This window comes from Phodopus roborovskii, unplaced genomic scaffold (assembly GCF_943737965.1).
Source record: "Phodopus roborovskii unplaced genomic scaffold, PHOROB, whole genome shotgun sequence".
In the NCBI taxonomy this organism is placed as follows: domain Eukaryota; kingdom Metazoa; phylum Chordata; class Mammalia; order Rodentia; family Cricetidae; genus Phodopus; species Phodopus roborovskii.
This window is the reverse complement of record NW_026126480.1, coordinates 51,660,261-51,686,448: the sequence shown is the minus strand read 5'-3', so window position 1 is coordinate 51,686,448 and position 26,188 is coordinate 51,660,261. Positions and strand designations below refer to the sequence as shown.

General features: G+C 45.8%; 1 protein-coding gene across 1 annotated transcript in view; it reads left to right on the top strand.

Annotated features, from left to right (window-relative positions):
• Positions 1–26,188, top strand: part of Ppfia1 (PTPRF interacting protein alpha 1) — a 76,949-nt gene that overhangs the window by 7,608 nt on the left and 43,153 nt on the right. The window contains exons 3-4 of the mRNA XM_051193485.1: positions 25,458–25,559; positions 25,752–25,916. Coding sequence (XP_051049442.1) covers positions 25,458–25,559; positions 25,752–25,916 — 267 coding nt within the window. The remainder of the gene's footprint in view (positions 1–25,457; positions 25,560–25,751; positions 25,917–26,188) is intronic.

The window sequence follows — 26,188 nt, the reverse complement described above, 5'->3', positions numbered from 1 at the left end:
TAACTCGGGTCTTCATTCTTGCAAGGCAGTCACTGTACCAACTGAGCCACCTCTGTAGCCTTTCTGGTGACTCTTTCAAGTTTTAGCCTTCCTTTGGCATCAGCAGAATTACTGTTTTCTTTGTGTTGGGTAGCTGGAGTCTTTAGTGGGTTTAGGAAGCCTTTTGCCCATCAGCTCCATTGCTTTCCTAATCTTTAGCCACCCCAAAGGGCTGCACTAACTCTCTGTAAATGCCCAAGGGCTTTTCTCTCTCCCCACCTGTCTTACACCCTTTTCTTTATTCTTTACATTTTCTCCATCCTGTCTGGATATTGCTTACTGTCTTTACTTCCTACATGCTCTCTCATCTCCCACTATGTTGAATCTGCTGTTTTAGCTACCATATATAATTTCCAGTTTTAGTGTCCGTGTGTTGGGGATTGAATCAGGTCCTTGTACTTGTGTAGTAGCACTGTAGCAACTGAGCATGTCCTTGGCCCTTACATCTGTGATCTTTTTAAGTGATCTGTTTCTCTAGTGATTTTTTTTTTTTCCCTGTTGCCTAGTATAATTTTGAGGGGTCAGGGTTGTAGCTTTGGTAATGCAGCTACATAAGTAAGGGCCTGTCAGACTTGCTTAGCTTTTCTCTGAGACTGCCCATGCCTTAATGGGGAACAGGGGAGCAGATGGTACACTCTTGCTACCTACAGCAGAGTCATGGTGAGCATGTCCATCATTATCTGATATCCTAGCAGGCCTGGGCACTGCTTATTAACTTTCTAATCAGAATCTCAAGGTGCAGGATCCTGCCTGGCCTCAGCTGCTCTGTCAGCTCCTGTGCATGGTGTCATGTCTGCCCCCCATGCCAGGCCAGGGGAGCTGCATTGGCAGGTCTGGCATTGGCAAAGGTGACAGTGAAGCAGTAAGAGGCTGTGTGATGCTCATCTTATGAGTTAGTTGTTATAAAAAGAGAGTACCGCATTTAGGTTTATTCCAATTTTAAAGGTTCAGTTGTATTTTTTCATTTTTACTTTCCCACAAAAACTCAAAAGTTTTATATGCTGAGTTGAAAAATCTCTTGCATAGTTTTAAGGTTTTTAAAAAAATGTGTACGACTGTTATGTCTGCATTTGTGTTTATGCATCATGTGTGTGCAGTGCCCGAGAGAGTGTTATATCCTCTGGAACTAGAGTCATCGATAGTTGTGACATACCATGTGGGTGATGTGAACAGAATCCAGTAGTTCATGTGATCTTAATCGATAAACCAGCTCTCCAGCCCCGTTTTGTTCTTTAGATAATCCATGTTGTGAATTCTAGTATGTTCCACTCCATGTGACCAGGAAGTATGTATCAACTCTAGGTCAGTGACGTTACATGCAGTTCCAGGTTCTATAACTGGTTCTATGTCTCATGATGTTTAGGAAAACCCAGGAACTGTCTAAACTCTTTTATTCAGGGAGTCAGCATGCGTTGGTTTTTGAGGCAGGACCTTCCATATAACGCAGGCTGCCCTCAGTCTGAGTGCTGGCATTAGAGGCTCACACCCACAGCTTTTATCCTTATACCCAGGTGCAGTGGTCTTTATATTCCTTTTGAGAGTAGCAATGAGATTTTTAAAAGCTGTCTTATTTAGAAAGCGTCAGGTGGGGAGATGAAGTGGTGAGTTCAGGTGGGGTTCTGGTTTTACCTATCTCTTTTGAAGTCTGATCGTGATTGAGGCAGGAGTCTGATAGAGCTGAGAGCACTCACTGTAAGTAAAACAGCCTTAAAGTCACAGCTCTGTGGACAGGACAGTGTAAACTTGTGTAAACTGTTGACAGTGTAGAGTGATGTAGGGCTGAAAAGGGCCAAGCCTGTTCAGCAGGTGTTTTGTCTCAGGCTAGAATGATGGAAAGTAGAACAGTTAGATAAGCAGCAGCCAACAGCACAGCCCTCGATGGGTTCCCTATAGATTGATAGGGGAGTAGATAGGCCAGCCATAGGGAGGGGTGGTTTGTAGCAAGGAACAAGGATGCTCTGAAATCTCCCACAGTGGAGCTCCCCAAGACTTACCTGTCTTCAAACATGGCTTGCTCTGATGGTCCTGGCTATGGAGGCCCAGGAGCCTCCCTGAAACCTGGCTGAGTTGTGAGTTGGCTGCAGTGCTGCCAAAGCTTGATGCTGAGCCACTTTAGCCCCAGGTGCAGTGAGAAACAATTGGGGGAGTCAGCTTCACCTGGAGCTGAGGTAATGTCCCACCTGTGCAGGAGCTGACACCTGTCAAGGCGCTGAGCTCATAGGTGGGTAAGGTGTAGGAGGAATGAATGTCTATGGGAGCCACTGGTTAGACAGCAGTCCTCCTGCTGCAGCAGATATACACCCCTGCTTCCTCTACCAGGGCGGAATCCACTTGGGCAGGGTGCACATACACAGCATTTCCCTGTCACATACAGCTTATGTGTCTACCCCAGCCCTGTTGAATATTGAGTGTTCAGTTTGCAGTGAGTGCCACATTGCTCACATGGCTTTAGCTGTGTGAAGTGGGGCAAGAAAAACTCACATAGTTCCTGTTTGAGCAGGTTTGATGCAGGGCTGAAGTTTCTGGGGAATACTGCCATGCTTATCCATCATTTGAGGGGCAGAGTGTGGAAGGTGGCTTTCTGGCTCTTCACTCTTATCTTGTCATTTGTGGCTTTAGTGACATGCCTATTTGGGTGGATTTTAGGCTTGTGTTTTTTTCTTTTGTTGTATCTGTTTCAGGCAAGTGGCAAGGGCTCCACCACCCAGCCACAGCCTTAGTCCCAGGTTTCTTGAACTTCCAAATCATGCCCATCTGTTCCTGTGAATGGAGCTGCTTACTGCCTACTGTGAAGTTCAGACACTTCAGAGATGGCTATGCTGCTTCTCTTCAGTGGCTTCTTCCTGCTGCTCTCCCGAGCCAGGTGCTTGTCTTCAAGATACGCACAGGTGTGATCTGGACCCTTCTCTTGCCATTAGACTCAGCTAGCTGCTTTCTATAGCTATAGCTCTCTGCCAATTCATGTCCTCCCCCCCCCCTTAAAGTCAGACCAGAGTAACTTCTGGGACTATAGGCATTTGCCACCACTCAGGTTTTGTGCATGTAAGCATTCTACCAAGTAAGCCACAGCCCCAACCCATGTCATGATCTTTTAAAATTTCAGTCCCTCAGATCTCCTTTGTCCCCAATCTAAAGCTGAATCTCAGAGCTACATGCCACCTTTCAGGCTCTACCTGGACTGGCCACTTGCAAGGGCTCCCTGCTTCTGTGGACTCCCAGCTGTGTATCATGTCTGCCCTGCAGATCTTATTGTCTGGCAGCTTCTTGTGGGGTGTTCCCCTCACACCCAGGCCTTTCCTGCCCTGGCCTCTGCCTGCTAGCTCTGCTCAGACAATGGGGAACAGATTTTGGAGAGCTGATTTTTGGCTGCCTCCAAAGATTGTCCAAAATATTGATGTTCTGGTTGGAACACAGCTCAGTGTTAGAGGGGTTTCCTAGCATGTGTGAGGTCCTAGCTTCCCTCTCCATACAAAACTAGCAACAGAAATGCCTCATTCTGGCCTCTGCTAAGTTGACAGCTCCTTTTGGTCTCATGTAGCCCAGGCTGGGCTCATACTTGCTCAAAATCTTCAGATTGACTCCTGTGTCCTGCCAAGACACCATTAGCTTGGAGTGTTTAATTGTTTGCTGGCATAGAATATGTCCCAGGCTTACTTAGTACTTTCCTGCTTGGTAGCAAATCTTTCTTTTAGAGCCCTGGTTCCCTTTAGTGGGAAATAATACTAAGAAGTTACTATCTGGAGGTTGTCTCTTTGAATCTAGGGGGTAAAAAGCTGGATATAGTGGCAGATGTTTGTAATTCCAGTATTTGAGAGGTGGAAGTGGAATGATCCAAAGTTCAGTCACCTTGGCTACATAGACAACTTGGGCTAATGAGACCTGTTTAAAAGTGAAACAAACAACTATGTACACATAAATTAAATAGTTTCATTAATAAAAATAATTTAGTAACCCTTTGAATGAAGTTTGTTTTTTGTTTCTTTTCTTGAGATAATTCAGCCTATGAACTCTGTAGTTAGTCTTCCAGCTTGAGCCTCCTGAGTACTGTGGTTATAGGTGTACACCACTATACCTGGATAACTGAGGATTTCTTACCAATTTTGGGAGAATTGAGAATAAATGTATCTTAAGAATGTACAATTAAAACATAATAGCTTTTTTTTTTAAAAACCTGCTCCCCCCCAATACTGTTTTTGTTTTGTTTTGAGACAGGGTTTGTTTTGTTTTTTTGTCTTTTTGAGACAGGGTTTGTTTGTATAACAGTCCTGGCTGTCCTGGAACTCACTCAGTAGGCTACACTGGCCTCAAACTCATAGAGATCTGCCTGTCTCTGCCTCCCACCACCTACCTGGCTCTCATTCTGATTTCTTATTGTTTCCAGGACCACCAGCCCAGGGGTGGCACCACCAACAATGGGTTAGACCTTCCCACATCAATCACTAATTAAGAAAATACCCTCAGTTTTGGTGCAAGCCTTTAATCCCAGCATTTAGGAGGCAGAGGCAGTTGGATCTTTGTGTGAGTTCTAGGCCAGCCTGATCTACAGTGAGTTCCAGAACAGCCAGAACTGTTACACAGAGAAACCCTGTCTCGAAAAATCAAAAACAAAATAAATAAAGAAAGGAAGAAAAGAAAATACCCTACAGGTTTGCCTGATCTTATGGAAGCATTTTCTCAACTGAGCACCGCCCCCCCCCATGACTCTAGCTTGTGTCAAATTGACAAAAACTAGCCAACACTGCCTCCATGACCTCTCTTAGTCATGCTTTTTTATGTGTTTGCAAAACCATATGGATGGTGGTGCCAAGTTGTGCTGCCAGATCTAGACATGACCTGGCTCCTCCCATCATAGCTGTACTGACCTCTGTGCAATTGGTACCTGAACCTACAAAATCACTTCTTTGGGCTTGTTTTTGAGCAAGGAACCCCTTCATTTGCTTTCTCCGCACAAGTTCTTTCATGTGAATCTTTTCACAAGCTGGAGCCTTTGATGAGTAAGCCTTGCTCTCAGGACACATTTGCTGTTGTCCCAGTGTAGAGCGTGAGTTCCTCTTCAGTGGTGCTAATCTCTAAAGATGACAGTTGTTTTCTCTGCACCTGCCTTGTCATAAGCTCAGTGCTGCCTTTTTTCAAATTTTTCTGTTGTCTGTCACTGCATAGCTGAGTAAGTACAGCGAACATCGGTCGTTTCACAGCATACGTCATGCTGTCTTGGAATTTCCTTATTCTTCTCTGAACCCTCACAAGCCAGGCCTCTTCTGTGTTTCTTTTGGCATTCTAATCTTTCAACCTCCTGTCAAAGTTGTCCCTTAAGCTCTACTTACTCATCCCAGGGCTTCTCCAGCTTCAAGCTTCTGGTTCTTTCCCATGTCTCACACATCAGTTCAAAAGGCCTAAGAACCACATGGTCAGGTCTAGCAGCAACAGACTCCTTGTTGTACTGATTTCCTTTACTAGTTACTTCCCTGGTTCCTGTGAGCAGGTACCTGACCAGAAGCAACTGAAGGAAAGGAATGCTTTTGAGAAGGTTCAGTCCTTAAAGGTAGAAAGGGTCATGATGAGGACTGAGGCTGCTGGACACATTACAACTGTAAGCACAAAGCAGGAGATGATGAATTCAGCTGGCTTCCTGCTTTTTTACATTTTAATTCAGTATAGGACCACAGGTCACTGCATGGAGGACACATTCAGGACAAGTCTTCCTCCTTAGTTAAACCTCTTAGAGATGTGTCTGCCAGCTGACCAAATCCCATTGAGTTGACAATCACAGTCTTCACAGGGGCACAAGGTGGTACATGTCCAGCAATGCCCACTGAGCAGCCTTGTCTCACTGTTCCTGGACAGGTGGCTATGGGTAGGTGGTGCTAGATCCTGAGCAGTTAGTGGTAATGGGTCCTATTGAGGTTCCAGCTTCAGAGATGTGGACAAAATGTTTCCACTTTGTGCTTTTTGTTTTTTTTTTTTTTTTGTTTTTGTTTTTGTTTTTCACTGTGACTAAAAGCAAGGGTTTGGCTGGAGCTGGCAGGCTGCTCTTGGCAGGGGCCATCCCTGTAGAGTTTATCCTTTTTTTTTTTTTTTTCTTCACAGAGTCTCATTCTTATTCTGAGGAGGAAATTTCATTTTGCTCTAAAAATAAATTTGGGCGCTTGAAGCATATCCTGCATTCTCATATTTTTCTGCTTTGCAGATGGGCTGATCACCCACTGGTCTGTGCTGCTTAAACCAGTGCCAGGGCTATGTAGACATTGCTTTCAAGTGGTGGTGGTGGCATGCTGCAGTCCAGTCACGCATAGGGAAACTGAAAATTTTGTTTGCCAGGAGTCAGTATTCCTGAGCAGTCTGTCTCTGGAACTCCCAAGCTTTCCTTTCTCTCCTCTTAGATGCAGTAGGTCAAATGGTGACAGAGGAAGTTCTGCAGTGCTGAATGGATTGGACTGTCAATTTGAGGAGTCTGGTGCAACACTTCTTTTATGCATGTTAAAATGCTAAGTTTGGTGACTCAACTGGAGGTCCAGTTGCTGGAGAGGCCTAAAGGCATTCTGTGTGGAGTTTTACTTGGCTGTTCTACAGCTCTGCCCCTAAGCCTCTAAGCTCACATCCAGAGAGACTGAGGAAGCTGGGTATCGTTGCTTGGGTTATTTAAAGGAGTTTTATATAAATGCTTAAGTGCACATTCCTTTTAATGATGAGTGGAGAGTAATTGCCGTGCATAGTTTAAAAGTATTCTTTGCCATGTCTGTCATTTCTGACCATCTCTAACATACATCCCACCCTTCTCTTTTCCCTTGTGATACTCAGGTCATGGAGGGCAGGTGGTGAGATCAATTGTGTTCTCAGACAGGATGTCTGCCTCCTTGTCTCCTATATTGGGTCATTCATTTCTGAGCTCTGGGTTCTCTTATCAGTATATCATGGATAATGGTTTCTGGTTTCCACCTAGCAAGCACTTGTTGCTCGTCTGTTGTGAATTCAACACACCTTGTACTGGGTATGTGAGTACTGGAAAAATGGGGACATGTTGGTTGACAGCCATTGCCTCTAAGTCCACTTAGCCTCTGATGCTCATAATGGGGCTCTAACAGGCTGATAGCACAATATCACAGATGAGGACACTGCTCAGTGAGGCCTGGTCACCAGCTTAGGGTTCTGCGGGTGCTGAGGGATGACATGCATATGAACCCAGCAGGCAGCCTGGCTCCAAAGTTCTCTGACTGGGATAAGATTGGGTGCATAGCAGTACCCTCAGATGTCACCAGCCTATTGTCCTGGATTGCAGTGCTGCCTCTGTGGCAGAAGATCTCCAGCTGTCCTTCTGTCATTTCCATATAACTGTTCTACATTCCCACTGGGCCATAACCTGAGGTGGAGCCAGGCACTGAGTAGTGCAGTGCCTCCTGCTGAGCATAGTGCAGGACACATGGGCATACAGCACATAGAGGGCGCACGGCACACAAGTGTCACGAGCTAATGAGCTGATTTCCTGATGTCTGAAGTTGGTTTCTCTTATGCCCAGAATCTTGAAAATCCTGTTCTTAGATGTCTCCTCTTGTCTGCAGCTCCTATGCTCAGTTTACCTGAGACATTTGGCATCCTGTTGTTTCTCTTCATGTTTTTCCCAGCACAGGACAAAGGGACTCAAGTATGTCATATGTGAAGTGTGTGTCACTAGTTTTAAAAATGTATTTATTTTTATGTGTGTGTTTTGCCTACATGTATAAATGTATACCATGTATACATTACCTGTGGAGGTTAGAAAAAGGTGTCCGCTCCCCCAGAACTAGAGTTACAGACAGTATATTGTGTGTGTGTGTGTGTGTGTGTGTGTGTGTGTGTGTGTGTGTGTGTGTGTGGTGTGTGTGTGTGTGTAGGTCAGAGGACAGCTTGCTGGAGTCAATTCTTTCCTTCTACCATGTAGGTTCTAGGCTTGTTGGCAAGTGCCTTTCTATAGCTGCTGAGCTACCCTGCCTGCCCATGGCCAATTTTAAAATTAGCCCATATTATGTATATGCTGTATACATATAGTATAATATAGAATTATTTACATAATAATGGGTCTCTGATAAGTTTATGAATGAGTATAGTGCATTTTGATCATATTTACTCCATTGCCATTTCGCACTCTCCTACTCTTCTTTTCAGCCAGTGCCTCTGCTTTCTAACTGCCATCTTGTTTCATATCAGTCAGCTCTTTGTTCCTGGTAACTGAATGCATTGACTGCAACTGTGACACATTTTGCTGGAACAACAGAGAAAGTTTGAGAATGTCATGTCAGCCTGCCATGGTTAGTGTGTCATGCTGAGCATACTTCTCCCTCATCTCTCCTTTCACTGAGTATGTGCTATACAGTCTGGCAGAGCGGGAAGCACATGGCCCCTCAGTAGAGGGATGGCTTTGGCTCTGCTGTGTCTTGTAACCTCTTGGGCCTATGGTTCTTTCTCTGCAGCATAGGAGGTTATAATCCTGCAGATCAAAGTGAGAGGCATATCTTTCTAGGGTCTTTGCAGAGAAGACTGACACCATTCTCAGGTGAGGTGTGCTGTGAGGGTGGTCCTAGGAGCACCTGTGGAAGCCTGAGAGCTGGATGGTCTAAGCACTCTGCTCTGTGTTGCATAATCCTTCACTGAATTAGAGGTGAGGACTGTATTCCAGAATCCACCATGAATGGCAAGTGATTGAAGGTGAGTGAGGTGAAGGTTGGTCAGGCCAGGTGGGAGGGACACCTGCAGACACCCTTTTATGGTATTGAGGACTTTCCTCCAGTAGGTACAACAGGGTTGCATCCCTGTAGGAAAGGAACTTTGAGACAGGAAGTTGGTGAGTCTTCTGATTGTGTTGGTTCTGTGTCTTATGGAGGATTGTGTGTTTTGAGGCTTTGCAAGTGTGTGGGTCTGGAATGTTGCTCTGTTTGTGCTCTTTGCTGTGAGCTTTTCCTTAGGTTGTGGGGACAGCATTGTGACATGCCCAACACAGAGTTTGGTGTTTATAACCAGTCCACAGATGGTGGCCGTGAGCAGCCCTGTTCTTTGGGGTCACTAAGGTGGGCCACAGAGAAGAAGGTGTTTCATTGAGATTCCAGAAGTTCACATTGACCAGTGAGGGAAGTGGAGAGGGAAAACAGTTGAACACTATGGAGTGTTGAACATCTGCAGCTCTAACCCCTCATTTGGCATGCCCATATTGTGGGTGCTGCTAGAGGTGGTGTAGAGAGGCTTAAGTTCTCAGGGGTAGTGTCTAAAATGTGGAGGCCAGCAAGGCTCTTTTACAGATAGCCTGTGGAGAGTGTGCAGAAAGCAGTTACCTGAAGGCCCTTGAAGATGACCAGTGTTTATGAAGGAAGGCTGTGAGCCATGTGGCCCTGTAGCTCTTGTGAAGGGCTTGGAGAAGGTGCTGGTCTGAAAACTGAGCCCTGTGTTGCCTGAGTTCAGTAGCTACCTCTGTAGGAGCCTTCCTTCAGCAGTGGTGGTGACCAACCTGTGCTGCAGAAGTTGGGACAACATATGATTGGAGTAGTAGCTGTTCTTCAGGGCCATATGCTGCTCCTTGGAGGTGGACCATATATAGAAATGGGACTCAGGGCCAGGCAGTAGCACAGGCCTTTAATCCCAGCACTTGGGAGGCAAAGGCAGGCAGATCTCTGTGAGTTTGAGGCCAACCTGGTCTACAAAGCAAGTTCCAGGACAGGCTCCAAAGCTACACAGAGAAACCCCTGTCTTGAAGAAAAAAAAAAAAAAAAAAACAAAAAACCCAACAACAAAAAGAAAGGAAGGAAGGTAAGAAGGAAGGAAGGAAAAGAAGTGATGCCTAGGTGTCACACGCCAAAACACAGCACACAGCAGCAGCCTGGCTGAACTATGACAGGCCTGCAAATCTATGGAGAGTGGATCAGCATACTTCACACAGTGGTGAACCCCATCTCCTAACTGGGGATTGTCAGGAAACTTGCCAAGGGTCGCTATCCCTAGTGCATTGCCATCTTCCCCAGAGTTCTGTCATGTCTTTTCTCACAGACAGCTTGGGCTTCTGTGTGGCCACACTGGTGGTGACTAGAATAGAGGCATTAGACTGGAGAGAAAATTTGTGTGTGTGTGTGTGTGTGTGTGTGTGTACAAATCATAAATACTTGTTCAAAAAAAGTTGGGCAGTGAATAAAGCAGTTCCTCTGCTCAGGGCCATCTGGGAAGAGCCAGGTGCTGGCAGGAGATGTTTATCTTAACATGTATGTGCTCTGCCTGAGCAGTAGACATCAGAAAAGTTAATGACCCTGGTCTGGACACTGCTGCTGCAGGGCAGAGCCTCTGGGGTATGAGTAGGCAGCTTGCTCTCGTCATGTAGAGGCCATACTTTTCTATACTTTGAGACACTGGCATAGTCCTTAGTTGTGAGATAACCCCAGAGACTGGCTGTAAATGTTTCAATCTACTGCATAAGGGGTGATGACACAGAACACTGAGCTAAAGACTGTCAGCTTTTTGAGGACAAGTGTTTAGAATTGTTCTTCTCACAACCATCAGTTTTACCACTGCTGTTCATTTAAAGATGTGGGCTCGCTGGGTGGTGGTGGTGTTTGCTTTTAATCCCAGAACTTGGGAAGCAGAAGCAGGCGGATTTCTTGAGTTAGAGGTCAGCCTGATCTACAGGGTGAGTTCCAGGACAGCCAGGGCTGTTACAGAGAAACCCTATCTCAAACAAAACAAAACAAAACAAAAAACATGTGGGCTCTAGATAGGCCTCTAGTTAGGGACAGCCTCAAAGTAAGATAGACAGGAGCAGAGGAGCTGGTGTCTTCATCCATGGCTCCCTGCTTTACTCCTTGGCATGGCAGGCTCTGGGGTTTTCTCCACTTAAGGAAAAACTCTTTTGAAAGAATTGAGGGATATGTTGGGGAAATAACTCAGCTGGTAAAATGTTTGCCTTGAAATTATGAGGATGACCTGAGTTCAGTTCCCAGGACCCATATAAAAAAGCTGAATGTTGAACTAGAGAGAGAACTCTTCTAGAGAATCCAGGTTTAGTTCCGAGCACCCACTTGGCAGCTCACAAGAATATGTAATTCCAATGCCAGGGACTCCTCATAGATATACATGCAGACCAAAACACTTATGGAATTAGTGATAGTAAAAACAGAAACAGAAATTGGGTGTGATTAAATTCCATCTCCAAGGAGGTAGAGATAGGTGAAATCCTGGGTCTTGCTAGCTAACCAGCCTAACCTAGATTTTCAGGTCAGGGAGAGATAGTATCTCAAAAAACCAAGATGGGCAGCAGTTGCTGAGGAATAACACCAGAGGTTGACCCTTCCCCTCCACGTTGTACACACACATATGTGCACATCTCCCTGTGTACTCATACATAGGAACATCCACACTCACACACCATCCACATTACAAAATAGAATTCAAAGAAGCAACAAATAGAATTCAAAGAAGCAACAGCTGCTCTTGGGAAGTTCTGGGTCATGACATAGGGTGCATTCAGAGGCAGAGCTTGACCAGCACACTTGAGCTGCACTTCAGTACTGCAAAACTAGGACTGAAAGGCTAAGCTATTTGGCCTCCTAGCCTCCTCCAGAGTCTCCTCATTGTTATTTTTCTCTGCTCATCCCTTTCCCCCCTTCCCGTACTCTAGGCCCTTTCATCATTGGCCACCATCTGACCTCTACTCATTGCCCAGGAGGCATGAAAGACAAATCAAATTTTGCTCAGTCTGGCTTTCCCAACTCTATTTCTGTTCTCATCCCTGCATGCTCTTCCTCACTAACTGTACCCTAGCTGCTTGCCTGCACCTTTGCCTGCAGCCTATAGAAAGCCTCTCTTCCACAGTACCCACCCCAACCCCCACCTTGCCCTCTGTGGGTAGGAGGCCAAGACCTAGACTGTGTGTGTTCTTGCTGCCTAGAAGAGATGCTGGAGCTGATACCTGTGCTGCTTATGCTTTCTCTGCCACTTGTCTTTACTCCTCCTTTGACTAATGACACGGGGATTTGTTTGCTAACTCATGCTGAGATGAGCAAACCTGTCTCAGATTTCTGCATGCTTGGATTACAGCTGTGTATCACCATGCCCAGCTTCTTTACTCTGGTTTTTAAGAAGAATTGAGCTTCAGGAAAAGCAGAAATGAAGTATTAGGATCAAGTGTATATTGAGACCAACCAGCCTTACAGGGCAAAAGGATGCCCGATGGGTGGCCAGCATCATTCTCTGTTTGATGATGAAGTCACTGGTTGCCAAGGAAAACAGCCCTTCTTTCTGTTATCTTCCTGCCCTTATGCCTCACCCCAGTCCATGCAGTTTGAAGTCTTGGATCCTCAGCCTGCTTTCTAACCTTGTTCAGGACAGTTCATTGCTAAGACTTCTGTCATCTCTATACTTGGGTGCTGACAGTGGCAGATTTCTTGAGAACTAATGCAAAACACTTACACAACACCTCTTGGACACTCAGTTAATGCTGGCTTTGGTCATAGTAGAATCTTCCTGAAGGCAGCAGCAGACACTGATGACTTGTGACTTTTGTACCTCTCAGAGCTGCTGGACTCTGTCTTCTCATTTATGAAATGAGGTGCCTGGTTTGGTTACAGAAAATAAATGTCATACAATCTGTCAAAATATTTCAAAACAAAAACATTAGGGGATGGAGAGATAGATGCTCCGGAGGTTAAGAGCATTGGCCGTTTGCTCTTCTAGAGGAGCTGGGTTCGGTTCCCAGCACCCTCATGTTAGCTCACAACCCAGGGATCTGATGCTCTCTTCTGGCCTTCACTGGCACTGCACACATATGATAACGTAACATTTGCAGACAGATCACTTGTGCACACACACACACACCAAAAAAAAAAACTAAACCCTAAAACCATTGAATGTAGATTTATTGTAATTTTTATCTTTTGGGCACTTAGCTTAGTATTTTGTCTTTGTTGTTGTTGTTGTTGTTGTTGTTGTTGTTTAGTAAATTTTGAACAGTGCTCCTGACTAGGTCCTTCTGAGTCCTGCCTCCTGCAGCACTCATGAGCCTGCAGAGGGAGGATCAGTGTGTTCGGGAGCAATGTAAGCTACATAGTAAGACTCTGTCTCAAATCAGTAGACACAAAACTTTCTTTCCTTCCTTTCTCCCTGAATCCCTGCCTCTTTTGAAACAGGGTCTCATGAAGCCCAGGCTAGCCGCAAACCTTGAACTCAAAATCCTCTTCCTTCTGCTTCCCCATTGCTGCCACCATGCCTGGTTTCTGTAGAACTGGGGATGGAGCCAGGGCATGCTAGGCACACTCTCCCAAATGAGCCCTAGTCAGCTTCTCATTATTGAGTTTGTGTTCTGTTGTCCAGTTAATGGTACCACAAAATAGAAAAAAATCTTAAGTCAGTTGTCTTTGATTAGTTTTGTGCCCCCATTCCTTTCATGGTGCTGCTTGTTAAATTATGGGGTAAAATGGTGTGCTCTAGCATGCTTGTCAAGCTGACTTACAGAACCAGTGCTCAGACCCCACTGTAGTGGTTCAGGATGAGCTTGTCACAGCAGCATCTGATGTCAGGGGTGAAATGGATGATTAGCCCCGTACATGGACACTTAGACTTCAGTAGGTGCTTAGCCAGGGCTTACAGAAGCCTTTTTGGGGATGGATGTTGATATTGGTTTGGTAGCTACAAGTGTCTCACAGACAAGACACTGCAGAAGTCAGTGCACAGGAGGTTGTGGGCAGGGGTGGAGTGGGAACTGTGATTCCCTGGAAGTGGGTACAGGGAAGCTGTATGAGGGGAGGAGGGCTGAGGGAAAAACAACAGAGGTGGGGAGGGTTGGGAGCTCTTAAAAGGCTGGTTGCTTCCAGGGCTCTAGTGGGCCCTCTGAGAACTTGTGTGGGAGTGTTGTGATAGGCAGTTTGCACATGCAAAGCGATGCCTGTGTGGGGCTGGGAGATGGGGCGTGTCCAGACTCTTCCTGGCTTGACAATAGGTCTTTCTTATCTTTCTCACCGATCACTTATGTCTTTTTATGTCTTTTCCGGTGGGCAGTCACTTTTGTTAGGGAAACTTCATGAACAAGTATCCAGGGCCTTTCAAGTTCAGTTATACTATTTTGTGCTGCCTGAGCTTGTGAACATGAACACTGGAACATTTGTGTTTCCTGGGCCATCAGCAGAAGGCCAGGAAATGCTGTAATGCAGCTGGCCATACTGAGGTACACATATTCTTCAGTGCCAGGAGAACTCTAGCAAGACACCTTTCATTTCTGGTTTCTTACTTAGACCTTCCATTCGTTCTGAAACACCTTTGCTGATCCAGTATATCCATCCAGTGCATGCCTGATAAGAGCAGAAAGGTTGATCCTATGCTGGTGCCTGCCAGCAGCTGAGGCTGAGATGTGCAATCAGTGTCTTTAGCATATGTTACAATGTTGATCATCATGTCCTGTATCCTTTTGGGACTTCTTAGCAGCTTTAGACCCCCCCCCCCACACACACACATAATGTAGTATCTGGAGATTTATGTCGTCAGGGTGCTACTTTTAAGTGAGCCTGGCAGGAAGGCATCCAAAGTGACTCCTGTAACAGTGTAGTTGCTCAGTGCAGGATGTCAAATTTGACTTCAGAGCCTCTTGTGTGTGCCTGCCACTCATGCACAGTGTTCAGTATCTGGATGTTTCCTGAGACTTACTAACCTGTAAATAAGAACTGGTTCTCAGTTGGTGACAAATGTGAGACTGTTATGTGTTTTTTGTCTTTGCCCTGGCCCATACCTTTTCATTCCTTGGATTCTCTAGAGCAGCAGGAACATCCTTTGTGGGACACAAGTGATTCTAGGTGCCCATATTGTGTTAGGTTGGGACTGGACACCAGGAAGTTCAAGATAGCCCCAAGGGTTTGGGAATCTCTCAATCCTACCCCTTCCCTAACCTCTAGAGGCTGTGATGGCATTAGCCTGCTTGGACCTTTAAGCCTCAATAAAAAGTAAAAAAGAGGGGCTGGGTGTGGTGGCACTCACCTTTAATCCCAGCACTTAGGAGGCAGAGGCAGGCAGATCTCTAAATTTAAGGCCAGCCTGGTCTACAAATGGAGTTCCAGGACAGCTAGAGCTATACAGAGAAACCCTATGTAGAAAAACAAAACAAATAAAAAAGTAAAAGACAGGGTTCAAGTATCTTGATGGCATAGGAGGTGTCAGAGGACAGTGGGCCTGAAGGGGACATGGAGGCACCTTCTCCCACATGCCTTGTTCTTCAGGCACTCTGGTCTGGTAGCTGTAGTTACCCTTCATCATGGCCTTTGTAATATAGTAGTGGGCAGGTGTAAGCTAGCACTCCACTTGAGTTCTTTGGGCTACTCCAGCAAGTGACCCAGACCTAAGGAGGGGCCTGCAGGAACCCTCAACATAAGGTCACAAACTGGAGTATAATGCCACCTTCAGGGGGCTAGGATGTGCAGTCTTCTGGGGTAGAGTCCACCTGTGGAATCTGATGTTGTCTCTGGGTAGACCATATGGAGTCAAATGGAATTGGGAACTCAGCCAGTGTGTGTTGGAGAAATGCACTGTGTGTGAATACTCCCCTGCCTGCTGTGGGAAGTATGTGTGTGTGAAGAGGAGGAATTCCTTGGGTTTTCCTGTCTTCACTGGCCAGTGAGGCCAGCATTATGTCATTTTACCAGAGAGCCCTGCCCTCAGGTTGGCATCAGCCTGTCAGACCCACAGAGCTACAGACACTGGTGCTTCCCACACCCACATGCTTTTTTGTGCTTAGGGTACCATTGCCGCCAGCATCACAAGGCATAGCCACTGCATTAGGATATGGCAGCAGTTTTGGGAGGCACATGCCCTGGGACTGGCTTAGTGTCACATAGGCACAGCAGACAGTTCCTTTGCAAGATAGAATGTCACAGGGTTCCCAGATGGCTCACCTAAAGGTTGAGAGATTTAAATGGATGTGGAAGTGCTGGAGACAGGAGATAAATGTGTCCTGCATAGAAACTTAGCTTGCAGTTAGAATACACTCTGTCACTTCTGACTCCTCAATCAGCCCAAAAGGTGGGAGCCAGTGCTGGCTTTTCAGTCTGTGGTCTGCAATGAGGTGACCAGAGGAGGAGCAGCTTCTCAGTCTCCTGCAGTGAGCACTGGCTGTGCTGGGCATGATGACTGAGAAGATTCAGCTTTGATATCAAGTATAACTCACTTTAGGCTTATGGTTGTTTGCTGTTTTATAGTAGATAATATTTCATTCTGTTCCTACTAAAAGGCAGGTAGGCATTGCAAATGGAGAGAACTTATGTTGACATTCAAAGGAACTAAGCACTCTGTGTGTGTGTGTGTGTGTGTGTGTGCGCGCGCGCGTGTGTGCGCACATGTGTGCTCATGTGTTTAGAAGTAAATGTAGCTCACAGTCAGACAGGATGGTTGAGGCTTATAATCCCAGTACTCAGGTGGAGGTAGAAAGGTCAAGAATTCAAAGTCATTCTCTACTACAAAATGAGTTTGAAACCAGCCTGGGCTATGTGAACCCTTTATTTCAGAAACCAAAACACACACAAAAGGAAAGGTGGGAAAAGAGGGTAAGGAGCTGCCTGGGTGCTGGGCTGTGGGACTAGATCATCAGCCTTGAAGCTGGACCAGTGTAGGAAACTCTTGCTTACTCATACACAAACATTTATGACTATATGTGGCCTTTAACTTTTTTGTCAAAACATAACAAGCCTTTTGCTGTGAGTTTTAACAGCATTGGAGAATGACAGGCAGAAAGCTGATCTGATGCATATTCAGTGCTCTGTGATTGGTGGCCATGTCATTGATAGCGCACATACCCTCTGACTGAACCATTTCTAGTTGTGTGTCACGGTATGGTGAGTATTATTACTTCAGTAATGTGTACAGTATGATTTTTGTTGTTACAGAAAAGCATCATCAGAAAGGCTGAACTATATGTGTGACATTTAAAAACCAGTGCAGTGCCCTAGCTCTGCTGTAGAATGCATGAGAATTAGCTGAGCATGCCTGCACTATGAGACAGATTCCACATGCTGGCACACAACAGTTACTCCAGCTCCTCGTTAACCACAGTGCTCTCGGAACAACAACAACAAAAGATGTTGGCTCATCACAAATGGCCACTTGTCAGGAGTGAGGAAGTGTCCCAGCTGCTGAGCCCAGACTGTTGGTTAGCTATAGGTGGGCCAGAGCCTTACTAGATGTTTCAGGGCTGTCCTCGCACAGAGCTGTTTTGGGTTAGGAGTCCAGAGCACATTCTCCTTGGCTGCTGATCTAGAAGTTGAGGAAAAAGTGTGTTCAGCCTCCTGAGCCCTGTGTTTGAAACTGCTTCCTGGCCCTTCTGTTCCTCTTAGAAATCAACTGGATCTACCTGGCTGTTTTGTTTTGTCTTTTGTGTGTACTGTGCTGTGAGTCCACATTCAGGTTTCTTTGTTTTAATATTTATTTTTATTATATGTGTATGAATGCTTGCTTGTGTGTATGAAAGTGCACTATGTGCATGCTTGGTGCCTTCAGTGGCCAGGAGTGAGTGACAGATCCTTTGGAACTGAGAGTTTCTAAGGATTGCTGTAAGTCACTATGTGGGTGGGTGCTGAGAATTGACCCTTGGGGCCTCATTAAGAGCAACCAGTGTTCTTAACTGCTGAGCCATCTCTCTAGCCCCTCATATTCAGGGTTTGATGGGTCAGTTTAGGTCCTGCCAGACTCCTCAGCATGCAGCCAGGACAGAGCCAGCCCCAAAAGACAACCCAGACCTGTGGCTGATGATGAGCCAGCATCTAGTGCAAGTTGAGAGGAGAAGATGAGATCATTGGGTTCTGAGGGGTGCCAGACCTTGAGAACAGTTTTTGAGCTGTGGCACCCTAAATCCAGGCTATTCTTGAAGACTCTTTTTAGCACAGATCAACTATGGCAAGTGCAGGCTAGAGATCCAAGGTGGTTCCCAGAGTTATGGCACCTGGTGCCACATGTGTCAGAAGACTCTTGTTTGGAGAAAATGCTGCTGCCATAAAGAATGATGAATTCAGTGACTTCATCTCCATGAATGACAAAGTCAGTTAGTGTATCTCTAGCAATTATCTGGGTCCCTCTAGGAGTACAGTGCCACACAGATGGTTGATAGACCTCTGTAGCAGGCTTTCTTTGGCTGCCAGCCCTCAAATTGTGATGTAGAAACTTATTAGTTATGGATGCTCAGTCTTATGCTTGTCCCACTAGTTCTTATAACTTAAATTAACCTGTTCCCCTTCATCTATGTTTTGTCTCTGAGCTTTTTTTTTTTTTTAAACCTTTCATTCTGTGTGTCCCCACTTCTGTATCTGGCTGGGTGACCCCAGTTGTCTCCTTCTCTTTCTCCCCCTTCTCTCTTTCTCCCTGCCCCCAAGCCTAGATTCCTCCTCTTACTTATTCTCTCTGCCCACCAGCCCTTCCTATCCCTCTACTGCCTAGCTATTAGCCATTCAGGTGCCTTAGCAGGCAAGGTGAAACAGCAACACATTTTTACATAGTTAAACAAATGCAGCATAAACAAAAGCAACACATCTTTACATAGTTAAACAAAATAACCAAATGTGTAACCTTTATATAGTAAAGTAATATTCTGCAACATAAATAAATGTAACATATCTTTACATAGTTAAAGTAATATTCCACAAAAGGCCTCCTGCTAAGCTAATGGACTAGTAGTGTCACTGTCTGGCAGTCAAGTGGCCCGTGTGGGTCATTCTCATGGGATTGTGTAGTCTTGGGCCCTGGGTAGAATGAGGAATCTTTACATGCACTCTATAGGTACGTATGCCTGAAGGAGGAACTTGTGTGACACACTCAAGATCAGAAAGGCCTGTTTCCAAAATGGAAGGGTAGTGAGCTACCTGAGGAAGCTTTCAAAACAAGCCAGGTGTAACCTTCAGAAGTGTTGACTCGGGAGGGGGAGGCCTAGGAGTTTGTAGGTAGCTTTTCTAAACAGAGCATCTCTCCTGTGTAGGCTGTGTCCTGTCACCTGAAAACCTGGGGTTGGTCTGGACTGCTGAAACCAGAACCCATCCAAATGGTGTCATATTTCTACCAGACAGCCATCTCCTTTGAGGGTGGTATCTTTTGTGCCATTGCCATCACTTGGGCATTGCACACTGGTTTGGCATACCTGATGGTAGGTTTTGTGCTATGTACCTGGGCTTCTGCCTGCTGAAACAGTTAGACTAGCAGAAAGGTACACAGACTATGGGCTGGCAGGCTGGCTTTGCTAGTGCTTAACAGGGGATGTTGAGAATGGCCTCTGTACTAAGTGCCAAAACTTTGAACTGCAGGGTGGCAGCAGCTGCTATGAGAGTGGGTAGATCCATGAATCTGAGGCAGAGGACAACATGAGGTGATGTTCAGAAGAGGGGCAGAGACAGCAAAGGAATGTGGCCTTCGCTGTGGCAGCATGAGGGCTGTGAGGCAGTGGTTACTGCTGGAGTCACTGCTGTTTTCCACTTGGAAGCTCATGCTACCTGGCAGTGAGGGTTAGTGAGAGACCTGTGCAAATGCTTGGGTTACATGTTTGGTGGCGTTGAGGTGTCACTGCTTTTCACTAGTACTAAAGGAGCTTTGGCATTGACCCTGTGCTACAGGGCCTTCTTTGAAAGAATCTAAGCAAAGGAGTCTCAGGTTTTTGTTTCTTTCAGAAATAAAACAGATTTGAAAGAAGAAGGGAGACCTAGGGAAGTAGGCAGGTTCATATTGGACCAGACAGACATGGTGGCCTAATGGATGAGCTAGGCTCCGGGAAGTAGATGGTTCCAGAAGATGTGTGTAGGAGACACAGTCAGTCATAGGAGTCCCCAGTGGCAGGTGATGTAGGGAGTGGAAGGAGGCTGATATGCTGTCCAAGGATGTATTACTGCATTGGGCTTAGAAGGAGATGGCAGCAGGGCAGGAAGAAGTGATGAACCCAGTGTGAGAATGTATGGAACCTTGTGAGATACTCAATAGAGATGAGTGGGCACAGGGCTGGAGGTGGGACAGGCAGGTGACCCTAGGGTTACCTGTGTTCTAAAGTGACAAAGCAGGAAATGGGGTCCCTGGATGGCTCCTGGCTGCTCTTGCTCTCTAGCAGGCTGGGTCAGGTGGGGATGGAAGCTGGCTCATACTCTCAGTGGAGGCTGTATTGGCCAGAACTCTTCTGGAGAGGAAGTGGGGCTGAAGCCAGGTTGCACAGATGGTGAGGACAAAAGTAGGGCTAGCAGGCCATCTCTGAGCAAGTTGTTCCTCCAAGTGGTCAGTCCCTGCTGCCATGCCATTGAGCTTCCACTGTGTTCACAAAGGGGACAAGACTTCCTTTCTTTCTCTTTAGGGAAAAAACCAAACAAACATTTTATTTATACATTTTTATGTGTTTATGCACATGTGTATGTGAATGAATGTGCATGTATATCCTATGGCACATGTGTGGGAGTCAGAGGACAACTTTCAGGAGTCAATTTTATCTTTCCACAGTGTGTTCTGATTGTGTTGGGCTTGTGCAGCAAGTGCTTTTACCCATGAGCCATCTTGCTGGCCCTTTTTTCTCGTTTTAATGGTCAATAATCCATACCATGCTATGTGGAGATAAAATATTTGCTTTTATTTTAGCACCTTCACTGGCTACAGGATATTTCAGTGTATTTTTCTGTAATTGGTCTGAATACAGAGGGAGAATAGTGTGTATTTGCTTTCACCAAAACAGGTCTTCCTAGTGAGATGTTAAGGTTAGGTGTGGACTTTGCATGATTGTTTCAAATAGAAAAATGGGAAAAGAATTAGACATGCTAGAACTTGTGACAGAATTGTTAATGTCTTTTGAGACAGGTTCTCTCCATAGCCCAGGTTGTTTTCAAGCTGCCTCTGCTTCCTAAGTGCTGGGATCACAGCAATACACAGTTATACCCAATGTGTGTGCGTTAACCTGCTACTGATGCCCAGCTATAAACAAGCTGTTGCTTCTGTGGCTATGTGGCTCCGGTCAAGTACCAAGAGGTTGTAAATCAGATAGAATTATGGATAGTTGTCAGCTGTCAAATAAGTGCTCTTAATTGCTGAGCGTTCTCTTCTATGCCCAGACTTAGGTTTTAAATGAATGATCCAAACTCTCAATGGCCATGATGTCTGTTAAATATGGCAGTAGCAGTAAATATCCTGGGTTTGCAGAACCACTGTGCATGCATGGCACCTTGAATGCTGAAGAACACACCGTTTCTACCTGCACATGGCCTGGGTGCCTGCTGTTCTTTTTTGTTGGTCATAACCTGGGGCTAGAGAGGTGGTTCAGCAGTTAAGAATACTTGTTGCTCTTAAAGAGGACTCAGGTTCAGTGCTAAAATCTACATGGCACCTGACAACTGTTTGAAACTCCAGTTCCAGGAGATCTGATGCCCTCTACTGGCCTCCACAGACATTGAACACATTAGTGGCACACAGATATGCAGGCAAAATGCTTATATACAGAAATTAATAAATCCTTTAAAAATATAAGTAGCATATTTGGGTTGCAGTATTTTAAAAAAGGATTAATCACTTGTTTTTGTGAGCTGCCGTATAGATGCTGGGAAGTGAACTTGTGTCTTCTTTAAGAACAGCAAGTGATCTTAACAACCAGGTCATGGTCATTCTCTGTTTGCTTGTATGTATGTGTGGGCAAGTCTGTGTAAAGGCCATATACAACTGCAAGCGTCATCCACCTTGTCTTGTCTTTCTTGGTTTGGGCTGGCCAGTGATGCTAGGCTAGCTGATAAATGAGCCCCTGGGATCCTTTTGCCTTTGCCCTCCTAGCACTGGGCTTAGAATTAGAAACACAGGCCACTCCAGTCAACCTCTTCTTTTTTTAACATGGGTTCTAAGGATCAAGTGCAGGTCCTCATGCTTGTGCAGCAAACACCCTACAAATTAAGCCATTGCCCTAGCCCAACAATATTGGTTTTAATTCCCTGTTGTTGTTGTTACTTGAAGACAACATCTCATGTAGCCCAGGTTGGCCTCAAACTCACTATTTTCCTGATGATGGTCTTGAACTCCTGATCTTCCTTTTCTATTTCCTAAATGCTGGGTTGACAGGAGCATATCACTGCACCTGGTTGAAGTTAATTTTGTTTTAAGAGAAAAGGGGTATGTGGAGAGTTGGACCCTGTGTACTAGTGATATGTAGATCCCCCCCACTGCACATGGCTGAGGGTCTTACCGATTTTTGTGCAGCAGAGATACAAGCAGGGATGTGGTTTTGGAGTCTGCAACTTTGGAATTTCCTGCCTAATGTTTATCTAAACTCCTAAATTAAATTTGCTTTGATAACATTTCTAGTTGTTGGATCCTTTTGAACAAAGAGGAAATTTTTTTTTCCTTTGAGTAAAATATGTCAAGTTTTGTAAGTTTGTTCATCTCTGAAGTTGAAACAGTGTGCCACCATAGGCCTGGACTGTTGAGTTTATGGTAAATGTGCACATGTAACTAGAATAACAGAAGTAAGTATATTCCTTTTGTGTTAAGAAGACATATGGAGCCAGGTATGATGGCAACACCACCTTTAATCTCATCACTCAGGAGGCAGAGGCAGGTGGATCCCTGAGTTGAAGTTTTTGGTCTATAGAACTAGTTTCACGATAGCCAAGAATGTTATATTGAGAGGGGAAATAGAGAGGGGGAGGGAGAGACAGAGAGACAGAGAGGGAGGGAAAGAGAAGGTCCAATTTAAAAGCAAATAGAAGAGTGAAAGCAGCTTGGGGCAAGTCTGTAGCAAACATTTGAGAAAGATGAAGGCCCAAGCCAGACACTTGGGAGGCTATAGTAGAAGAGTCACAAGATAAGTTTAAGTCAGACTGGGCTACCTAGCGAGACCTTGCCTTGAAAAAAAGAAAGGAAGAAAAGAAAAGAAAAGATGTGCTGCCGAGAGATGGAGCAATGCCAGTTGATGATACAGGATGTATAGGCTTGAAAAGGAATGAAGGCATCTGCAGGTCATCTTCCCTCATCCCAGGCAGCAAGAGGCCCGCACCTTGTGCAGTTCTGCCTCCATGTCCTTTTGCTGCACCTGATGAAATGTGGTATTTGTTGAATTTGAACCTTACACAATATGATGCTGACAGTTGTCTTCTCTCTCCAGTCTTAAATCCCATTAATCCTTCCTGCTATGTCCATCCTTCTCTTGCCTTCATTGCTACTGTGTGCTGAAAGTATTGTCCCTTCTGGGGGCCATCTTGTACCATCCCAAACTCAAGCTGTCTTTATTCCCAAAGGAGTTCCAGCAGCCTGCTTCCCCAATCTGGATCTGTGCCCACCTTCTCTTTTATTCTTACTCTGGTTTTGCTCTGGGTTTGTTTCTCCCCTCAGCCTCTTGGTTGTCTGTATGACGTCTAAGATTCTTGCCATCTGCATGTAAGAGTCCCATCTTCTAGAAGGCTGATCTTCTGTATGTGGTGTGGCGTCTGTGCTATTTGTCCTTGATTTGCTTCTGGGTCTAACTTCACTGTTGTACTGTTTCTTTTAGTTTCGTTATCATGGCACAGAACTACTGTTGTCACCATTGACCTCTGCCTCTCCACCCACTGCCATGATGGGTCAGCCTACTTGATCAGCCAACACCAGTGTCTTAGCTGATTTTGCTTCTACCTCACTGACATCCAAGTCTTTTGTTGGTGCTCCTACATTTCAGGCTGGCCAGGACTTAGCTCCTGTCCTTGTACTGATATCCTGCTCCTGAACACAGCGGGAGCCCTGACTGGGAATTGCAGCCCCTCTCTGACACTGCTGACTGCATATTTTAAATATGACATATCCATTCCTCTCCCTTCAGAGCATGCTCTGCACTGTCACTCCACTCTGTAGCGTCTCCAGCCATCCATTGGCCAGAACCTCTGCCTCTTAACCTACAGCACCAGGGTCCACTGTGTCCCCTCTCCACCTTCTCAGTGCTCTTCAGAACCAGCTTCAGGGCTTCTTTTAAAATTCTGAGGGCTGCAGTATGCGCTATTGCCATGTGAGCCTGTGCTTAGTCTTGGTGTTCTTGGTCTCCCTGGCCAAGCTCCTGCTGCCTGGGTTACCAGGCTACTGTTCTTGCAGGAGAATGGCTTAGTTTTTTTTTTTTTTTCCCTAAGAGTCAGACAGTTAAAATGATTACTTGCTTCCCACAGCCACAGGGTGCATGGGTGTGCAGGCGGGGGTGGGGGGGTGGAGTGGGGACGTGAGGGTTGGGGGGTGGCGGTGACAGCAAACACACACACACACACACACACACACACACACACACACACACACACACACACACACACACACACCCAGGACAGGGCCAAATCACTCCTCATTGACTATGATACTTCCTCAACCATCTCCTCTGTCTCCCTCTAGCTGCTCCCCTAGAGATAATGCTTCAACTGTTGACTGTCTTCACCCACAGCCTGTGCTTGGCTAATGCCTTGGGGCACAGGCAAGTGTTTCTGGGCCAGCCTGATAATCCAGAATAGGTGACTGGTAGTCAGTTGGCACTATGTGACAAAGGTCTGATGTAGATGCGAATTGAGCACATGACCCGACCCCAAGACAGGGTTTTTCTGTGTAGCACTGGCTCCTAGAACTCATGAAGACCAGATTGCCTGCCTGCCTGCCTCTGCCTGAGTGCTGGAATTAAAGGCATGCACCACCACTGCCCAGCTCACGTGACCTGCTTTTAAAAGTAAAATTGCCCAACAACCACTCTTTACACTTTGAATATCTGTTTTGTTCTGTATCAGTAGACCATTATGTCTCCCTGTTCCTTTAAAAAGCCCAGAGAAATAGCAGGTGCATTACTTTAGAGTAATTATTTCAAAGGAATTGGCTTCACACAGAAGCTATCAAGAGTGCATGTGGACTTATACTCATGTGGGCTTATACTCAACTTGTCCCTGGTGTCCTGAACAGTCAGTAGATAATGTGAGGAATGCCCTGGGGCAGCACTGAGGATGGTCAGCTCTCTGGAAGCTCTCCTTACCTCTTTGTAAAAAGTTTGGCCTTGTGGACAATACATTTTTAAGATTTGACTTTGAGCTCACTTTCTGCCTAAAAAGACTCCCCAAGAAGTGACCCACAGAGGTCAGGCCAAACTGTAGCCTTCTAGGTCTTTTTCTTTTCTGTCTCTAGTGGTCTAACCCACATATCTTCAGTTACTAAAGGTTGTCATTACCTGCTCTGTTCCTGATCTTTTGAGTTTGCTGAGGAGATGGGCTTGGATTGCACCATGCCCACTGGCCATGGCTGGAACACAGAGGGGTGGAAAGGCTGGAGGACTCGGTGAGGGTCTGGGTTATTAAGGAAGCCTGGAGATAGGCCAGTCAGTCCCCCTTTCCTTGAAGGATCAGAGACCTCTTCCTGTGTATTCTAGTGGGTGGGGACAGTGGAGACTCTTGGGGTCTTTTCTCTTTTTCTGTTTGCTCATGAGTTCATTCAGTCTTTCTGTGTTTGTTGCCCTCTAGGAGTTTGCTGCACTCACAAAGGAACTCAACGTGTGTAGGGAGCAGCTTCTGGAGAGGGAGGAGGAAATCGCTGAGCTGAAGGCAGAGAGGAACAACACCAGGGTCAGTCGTTTATACCTTTCCCACTCTGCAGAGTGGGCCATCAGCCTGTTAGGCACCATGGGACCTTAGCAGATTTTAATTCAGCCTATGGGGCTGCTCTGCTTGTGCTGAGTTGAAGCAATCTTCCCTTGCTGTGGGGTGGAGTGTTTACCTGTGAGGCAAGCACTTTATTGTCTGCGCACTCTGTTGCAGCTGCTATTGGAGCACCTGGAGTGTCTTGTCTCCAGGCATGAGCGCTCTCTGCGGATGACAGTGGTGAAGAGGCAGGCACAGTCGCCTGCAGGCGTGTCCAGTGAGGTGGAGGTGCTAAAAGCACTGAAGTCACTATTTGAACATCACAAGGCCTTGGATGAGAAGGTATTGTCACCAAACTGACAGCTGTGTGCCGTTAGGAGAGCTTCCTAGACACTGTGGTCACTGTTTTATAATTTCCGGAGTTCCTGTGAAACGCTTTTCTCTGTTAGAAGGCACTGGCCTATGTGGCTAATAAGCATCCTTGACTTGAATATCTTAAAAATTGCAAGATTCTATCTCAACCTTCCCCTCCCCACCAAAAAAGCAAATAATAATAACTTAGTGGTTGATTTATTTAGGAACATTTTTTTTTTTTTTTTTTTTTTTTTTTTGCC